General features: G+C 59.2%; 1 protein-coding gene across 14 annotated transcripts in view; it reads left to right on the forward strand.

Moving 5' to 3' along the window:
* PNPLA6 (patatin like domain 6, lysophospholipase) overlaps window positions 1-4,932 on the forward strand; it is a 62,714-nt gene extending 57,782 nt beyond the window's left edge. For 12 of the 14 annotated variants that reach the window (XM_075902097.1, XM_075902103.1, XM_075902099.1 and 9 more), the window contains 6 exons: window positions 628-776; window positions 1,495-1,647; window positions 2,091-2,207; window positions 2,614-2,710; window positions 2,852-2,952; window positions 3,716-4,932. In XM_075902097.1, coding sequence (XP_075758212.1) covers window positions 628-776; window positions 1,495-1,647; window positions 2,091-2,207; window positions 2,614-2,710; window positions 2,852-2,952; window positions 3,716-3,778 — 680 coding nt within the window. In that variant the 3' untranslated portion in view covers window positions 3,779-4,932. Of the gene's footprint in view, window positions 1-508; window positions 777-1,494; window positions 1,648-2,090; window positions 2,208-2,613; window positions 2,711-2,851; window positions 2,953-3,715 lie in introns of those variants that run through there. The other 2 variants (XM_075902110.1, XM_075902111.1) reach the window with 1 other exon arrangement.
* Window positions 4,933-7,595: the final 2,663 nt, after the last annotated feature.

A 7,595-nucleotide genomic window follows, 5' to 3' on the forward strand; every position in this document is an offset into this window, starting at 1 on the left:
CAGCTTTGGGTAAGGCCTCTCTCTGACAGACGGCTGTGAACACGGCTCCAGCAGCTGTGCTCTGTCTCTTGAGCTGTACGGAGCCCTCCCCAGCGCTGCCATGAGACGTCCCTGCCAGAGCTCAGCAGGGGGCAATCTTGCTACAGCCTGTCTGGCCAGGGATCCTTGCATGGGATGAGTTGCTGATTCCTAGCACCCTCTGAATGTGCCATGGTGGGGAGCTCCCAGGTGAGGCCGAGCCAGCAAGGGGAGGCTGGATGAGCTGGACCAGCCTTTCACGCTGTCAGAAGGGGGATGAGAAAGATTTGACCATGATGGACTGTGCACTGGGAAGCGACCCACCTGGCAAGCTGGGCAGTATTAGTGGGAAGGTGTCCCTGGTGCTGCAGAGCCACCCCCATTTGTCCCGCCCACTCGTCCTGTGCACGCCTCGTGTGCAATTGGGAATGAGGGCAGAAAAACTGTTGCTGCAAACCTAGCTTTGCTCCCCACCTCCTGCTTGTGACAGGTTTTGCCCTGCTTCCCTGCTGCCCTCAGCCTTGGGACTGCCCTAATGGCAACAGGCAATGCCACTGTCTGCATGGGGCTGCCAGGCTGCCACCCCTGACACGTGCTCTCTGACACCAGCGGATATTGCCCGGAACATGGGTGCCAAGACGGTGGTCGCCATTGATGTGGGCAGCCAAGACGAGACTGACCTCTGCAACTATGGTGACAGCCTTTCTGGCTGGTGGCTACTTTGGAAACGCCTCAATCCCTGGGCCCAGAAGGTCAAGGTGAGCCCTACCCTGGGGGCCTCCCTGCTCAAGAACCCCCTCCAAGGGGGGACCTGCCCCATTTCCTGATGCCTCCAGACACCCCATCCCGGGCACCTGGGCCACCCGTCCTGTGTTATAGGCTGAGGGACACATGGAGGGTAGCAAGTTGCCTCCCCCCTAGGGCTGGGCCTGTTCACCTCCTTTCCCCCTCCCATGCACAAACCCTTCCCATCTGGGAGGCCAAGGGCAGGAAGGGTGGGAGGCCCCAATCTGCAGGGGGGAGTCTGTGCTCAGCTGGCAATGCGGAGGATGGGAAGCTGCAGTGTGGGCTGGGGGCTGTGCTAGGCCAGGGGTGGAGAGGATGCGAGGCTCTAATGTGGGCTGAGGGCTCTGCCCGGGTGGGGGAGGGAGACGCTGTGCTTGGGGGGAGGAGGGGAGCAACAACTGCAGGTGCTGGCAGGATCCCTTCTGTCACAGACCCTGTTGTGCCAGGAGCACAAGCCCCAGGTAAACATGTGGGCCTGCCTTGGCAGCCAGGTGCCTTCCTTCAGGCTGTCAGCTGAGCACAGCCACTTCTGATGCCCCAGTAGCAGCTGCTGGACTCCAGCTTGCCTCAGCTGGTGGGAAGGGGGTGGAGGGGATGAGGTGAATTCAGACCTGCAGGGAACAGGAGGGACTTACTCCTGCAGCCGCCTGCCCAGGCTGCTATGTCCCCCCTTCCATTCTTTAACTACAGGTGCCTGACATGGCAGAGATCCAGTCACGCTTGGCCTATGTGTCATGTGTGCGCCAGCTGGAGGTGGTAAAGTCGAGCTCCTACTGTGAGTACATTCGTCCGCCCATTGACCGCTTCAAAACCATGGACTTCGGCAAGTTCGATGAGATCTATGTGAGTCCAGTCAGCCTGGGCTGTGGGGTAGGATGGGGAAGGGTGCAGGACCCCATCTGGGTGGGGCTGGTGCATAGCCGAGGGCAGGAAAGGTGGGAGGCCCCAGTCTGGGGGGGTGTCTGCTCAGCTGGCAATGCGGAGGATGGGAAGCTGCAGTGTGGGCTGGGGGCTGTGCTAGGCCGGAGTGGAGAGGATGCGAGGCTCTAATGTGGGCTGAGGGCTCTGCCTGGGAGGGGGAGGGAGACGCTGTGCTTGGGGGGGGTTGGATTGGAAATCTGATGGCCACCCTTGTGGGGCTGCAGACCCCCTGCTGCATCGGAGTGTCCAGGACAAATGACTGTCTCACGTTGCTCTGCAGCGGGCGTAGTCTGGCCTGGCCAGCCCTCTCCATAACTGGCTGGGTCCCCCGAGTGGCCCTTCACCCTGCCCATCCTCTCCTGCAGGATGTGGGCTACCAGCATGGCAAAGTGGTGTTCAGTGGCTGGAGCCGCGGCGACATCATTGAGAAGATGGTGAAGGACCGGCGCTCAGCTGACTTCTACGAGAGCAAGCGCATGGATGTGAGCTACGGGCACGGGCTGGGGGATGGGCAGTTGCAGTGTGTAGCTTTGTCATGCTCCAGCCACTTTTGTGCCAGGCTGATGTTTTTACAGTGCCTGGCACAGCAGCCATCTCAGCCCTGGTGCCCCAAGAGGTAGGGCTGGGGACTCCAAGGGGGCGCCGGGGGCTTGGCAGGGAAGTGCCCTCCCTTGTCAGTGCAGACCCCAGTTCCAGCAGGGCTCTGCTCCATGGGGTGGGAGCCTGACCCAGGAATTGACTTGCCTCTGCCCCCCACTCCGTGTGCTCACCTCCCAGAGGCATCCCAGCCACCCACTCTCCAGCTCAGCACACATAGCACTTCCTCCTTGTGTCCCAGAGCCAAGGGCTGCCTGGCCAGGGAATCGCAAGCCTGGTTCTTGTCCCCAGGTACTGACTTGCCCCAGTGCGGGGTTCACTGATCTGGCTGAGATTGTGTCTCGCATCGAGCCAACCAAGAACTACCTGTCTGATGGCTACGCTGACGGTGAGTGGGAGCAAGGGGGAGAGGTGTGCGAGGCTGGGGGTGGGAGGACTAGGGCTTGGATATAGCTTGGGAGCTGTGGGCTGGGTTTGAGAGGGGCCAGGCCAGAAGCAGCTGCCAGCCCCGTGTTTGCTCCCGTCCCAGGTGAGGAGTCTGACTACCTGACGGAGTATGAGGAGGAAGGGCTGGATCCCGCACGGGGAGAAGAGGAGCTGCTAGTGCCAGCTGAGTGGACCCACACTGAGGTATTGAGACTAAGCTCTGGCTCCTGAGCCTGGGGGGTGCTGGGTCCAGCTGTCTCTCCTGAGGCTCTCACTGCCCCTTGCCTTCTCCAGCTGGGGGGGCTGGCCCAGGTGGAGCTCCATCTGTGCCCCTGATCTAGCAGCTATGAGGGGCACTCGTCTCATGCTGTGGCTCGTGCCCCAGAGAGTAAGGGTGGATCAGGATTCCCCTGCCCCTGCTGGCACCATGATCCCCTATTCTGCGCAGGCATGGGACCTCCCAGGGTTGCTCTCCACACTGGGGGAGGGGTTTCAGCTCTCACGCCCTATGCCAGTTCCTGGGCTTCTCATACTCAGAGTGGCATTGTTCAGATCCATGGGGAGGGAGTGGGAAATGAACCTTCTCCTCTTGAGTAGGGGGATCAGCCCCACTCACCACTTGTCTGGACCCAGATGTGGCCTAGGAGATGTTGCTTGAGAGCAGGTGGGTTCCCCTGGGCATGTGCATTGTCCTTTACCCAGCTCTCTCTACACAAGCTGACGTCCTGCCATGGTTCGCAAGGGAGAGGGCGGCTGCCCTCAGGGCCGTGCTCCTGGACCCCAGCGGGGTCTCACTCCGGGGCTGAGGGGTTGTGTGCGCTCTAGCCTGAGCTCACACTCAACCCGGAGCCTACGGGTCCTTCCTGGCCTTGAGGGCATTAGACTAGGGGTGAGGGGCCCCCTTGGCTGGCCCCCCGCCTTCCTCAAGGCTGGGTCTGGGCCCTCACACGGTATCTTCTCCCTCCAGGATGAGAAGAGTCTGCGGCATCGCAACTGCCTCTCCCAGGAGCTCTCCCCACCCAAGGAGTGAGCCCAGCCACCTTCTCCTGGCCTGGAAGAGAATGATCCTGCAGGCCCAGGGCCCATCCTGCGCTACTCAGTTAATGGCTAACGGCTCTGCTGGGACCAGATCTTCCAGTATGCAGTGGGACCCGGCTCAGGCTTGCCTCAGCGTGGAGTGGGGGCCACTGGGCACAGCCAGTACTGGAGCCGAGCCAAGCCAACCCTGCTGCAGTTCTGGGGACCACAGTTACTTGCAACAGGCTGTGCTGCTCACCCCAGGGCTCTGTGTTACCTCACTGACTGCAGGGCCCAGTGCAGCAGCCTCTGCTGGTAAGAGGTGGGGGTCCCCCCCCACACACACCCACACTTGCTGCTCCCTGGAGTCCTATGCTCCCTTCACCTGCCTCCTGCCTGCCTCAGAGGATGAGGCTGGCAGCCAGGGCCCTGCAGCTCAGCGCTCCCTGCAGGCTGCCTTGGCTCAGCTCCCCCAAGAGGAGGTGCCTGAGGGGGAGGTAGCTGGCGCCAAGCCCTTCTACCCGTTTCTCTTCCCCTAGATTATCTGACAGCCTGAACACTGCACTGAGCCCCGCAGCCTGAGGGCTACTGCCTCTCCCTCCCACCCTGTGCACTGTGAAGCAGCAGTGTCATTTCCCTCCTCCCTGTGACTGTCCCTCACCCTCTCTCCTGCAGCTGCTTCCTCGTCCCAGACCTACCCTGCCCCCGCAACAGAGGCTAGTGGGGGCAGGGATGGCACCCAGCCCTCTTCCCTTGCCTGGTCTCTACTGAGAGCCAGGGGATCCATGGCCAAGGCTGGGCCGATCAGGGAGTGGTGAGTGTTCTAGGCCACAGCCTTGTTCCCTTGATGTGTAAACCAGACTGCTATTCCCAGGCAGCAAAGCCTGAGTTCACCAGGCAGGGACCCCCCAGATCCTGGGCCGTCCCCGTTCCCCCAACCTGAGCTGCTGCACCTCCTCCAGGAACCCTCTGCCATGGAGCGCCATCCCCCTGCTCGTCCCAACTGCAGCCAGGCTGGGGGCAAATTAATGCAAGATGCTACTTATGTTTATTAAATTATTGCTGTTGGGTAGGAGCTGGCCTAGCAAGGGCTAGACGCTGGGATTTTGTTTATTTTTCATTTAAAAGAAACCTGCTTGTGGCTGCCAGAATAAAACTTCCCCTGGCTGATTGACTGTCACTCAGCCAGCTCCCAGGGAGGTGTGAGAGTGGGGGGGCTGCCCTCCAGCCAGGCCAACTGAGAAGCACAGCTGCCCTGCTCTGGGTAGCTTGTGGGATTGGCTTGTTCCCTCAGTGCCACCAGTCCTAGGCGCTGTTCCTTTCCCCAGAGGGGAGGAAACTGGGGCTGGCCCTTCAGTTCAGTGCAGGGGAGGTCAAAGGTGTTCCCAGCTCCACCCTGTGCTGTGCTGCGCTGGGGCCTAGCGCCTGTGCTCGCTAGGCCACGTTCATGGCCTCCTGCCCTGTGCAGGGTCAGCTCCCTAGAGATCCATGGGCTACATCTAGACTGGCATGATTTTCCACAAACGCTTTTAACGGAAAAGTTTTTTATTAAAAGCATTTGCGGAAAAGAGCGTCTAGATTGGCAGGACACTTTTCTGCAAAAGCACTTTTTGCGGAAAAGCATCCGTGCCAATCTAGTCGTACTTTTACGCAAAAAAGCCCGGATGGCCATTTTCGCGATTGGGGCTTTTTTGCGCAAAACAAATCTGAGCTGTCTACACTGGCCCTTTTGCGCAAAAGGGACTTTTGCCCGACTGGGAGCAGCATAGTATTTCCGCAAGAAGCACTGATTTCAGACAGTGGGAAGTCAGGGTTCTTGCGGAAATTCAAGCGGCCAGTGTAGACAGCTGGCAAGTTTTACCAGTCTAGACACAGCCATGGTGTGTGGGACATCCCTTTCCTTCTGCCCACCTGGCTGCAGTGCCAATGGGCCCTGATGCCTGGGTCCAGCAGCTGCGCAAGTGTCTCTGCTTCTCCCAGGCAGGGGGAGCCCTACGGCTGACTGCCCAGCAAAGTCCTGGGAGCTGCTCCTGGGGTGGCTCTAATTGCAGGAAGCCCTGGCCTGGGACCAGCTGCAGCTCAGAGGTGCATGTCAGCACAAGCTCTTCCCGGGGAGCTACAGGCCGAAGTGTTGCTGGCATGTAGCTTCCGGCTTCTGCAGTTACTCTTGGTCTAGTAGCAGCAAGGAGAAAGGGCAGGGTCCTTGTAGATGGCTGACCATGGCTAACTCAGAAGCCCCCCCCCCCCCCCCCCATCTGCTGGAGCTTCTCAGCTGCTCCACAGTCCCTGCCTCTGGCTCACTTGGCAGCAATACCTTAGGCCCACTGCTCCAACTGATGCAGCCCAGTCTCACTTCCAGCAGGAATCCACGAGCTGCCCATAGGCTGCACTTTATGGCAAAGCTCAGACCTACCCGGAGGTCCAGCCCTGTTTCTGCACCCCAAGAGCCACATTACCCAGACACCAGCCTGCCCCCGCCCCCAGCAGCAGGAACCCCGCAGGTGGGCAGCTGAGAGCTGCTTACACTAAATCTAGACCTGTCATGCTTCAAGGGTTCACAGCTGCTCTGTGACTGCTGCCAGTGACCAGGCATGTGGCTTTCCACCTGCTGCCTGTTCAGGCCTAGGGAGCAGGAGCTGGGGCTCCTAGCAAAGCCAAGACTCAGTCACTAGCCCTCTCCACCCACTCCAGGCGCAGACCCTGGCCTGGAACCATCTTCCCCTCTGCTAGTTGCTGGCCCACGTTGCTGACACCGGGCAGTATCTGCCCCCTTAGCATTGGATGCCTGGCCATGCTGCTGCAGCCCTGGATCACCCCACAGGTGCCAGAGGCCGACAAGGCTTAAAGCTGAGCTGGGGGTATGGGTCCACAGCCCCCAAGTACCCAGGCCTGTTGGAGGCTGTTTGGAGCAGCTTTACATTTCCAGGCAGAAGAAACAGAGCCTGCTAGCAGTTTCCATCGCAGTGGCTGGTGTGTCAGCACAGCGGGAGTGAGATTGGGACCAGAGCTGGGATCAAAGGGGTGATGCTTTGGGACAGCAAACTGCCCTCTGGGGCAGTACACAGCAAACAACTGCACCTGCTGAGATGAGGAAGATGGCTAGAAGGCCGGGCCCAGCGGGTAGTGATCAACGGTTCGATGTCAGGATGGCGGTCGGTTTCTAGTGGAGTGCCCTAAGGTTCGGTTCTAGGACCGGTTTTGTTCAACATCTTTATTAATGATCTGGATGAGGGGATGGATTGCACCCTTAGCAAGTTTGCGGATGACACTAAGCTGGGGGGAGAGTTAGATACGCTTAAGGGCAGAGATAGGGTCCAGAGTGACTTAGACAAATTGGAGGATTGGGCCACAAGAAATCTGATGAGGTTCAACAAGGACAAGTGTAGAGTCCTGCACTTGGGACGGAAGAATCCCAAGCATTGTCACAGGCTGGGGACCTACCAGCTAAGTAGCAGTTCTGCAGAAAAGGACCTGGGGGTTACAGTGGATGAGAAGCTGGATATGAGTCAACAGTGTGCCCTTGTAGCCAAGAAGGCTAATGGCATATTAGGTTGCATTAAGAGGAGCATTGCGAGCAGATCCAGAGTTGCCATCATTCCCCTTTATTCGGCTTTGGTGAGGCCATATCTGGACTATTGTGTCCAGTGCTGGGCCCCCCCATTACAAAAAGGATGTGGACGCATTGGAGAGGGTCCAGCGGAGGGCAAGCAAAATGATTAGGGGGCTAGAGCATATGACTTATGAGGAGAGGCTGAGGGACTTGGGTCTGTTTAGTCTGCAGAAGCGAAGAGTGAGGGGGGATTTGAGAGCAGCTTTCAACTTCCTGAAGG

Source organism: Pelodiscus sinensis, chromosome 19 (genome assembly GCF_049634645.1).
Source record: "Pelodiscus sinensis isolate JC-2024 chromosome 19, ASM4963464v1, whole genome shotgun sequence".
NCBI lineage: Eukaryota > Metazoa > Chordata > Testudines > Trionychidae > Pelodiscus > Pelodiscus sinensis.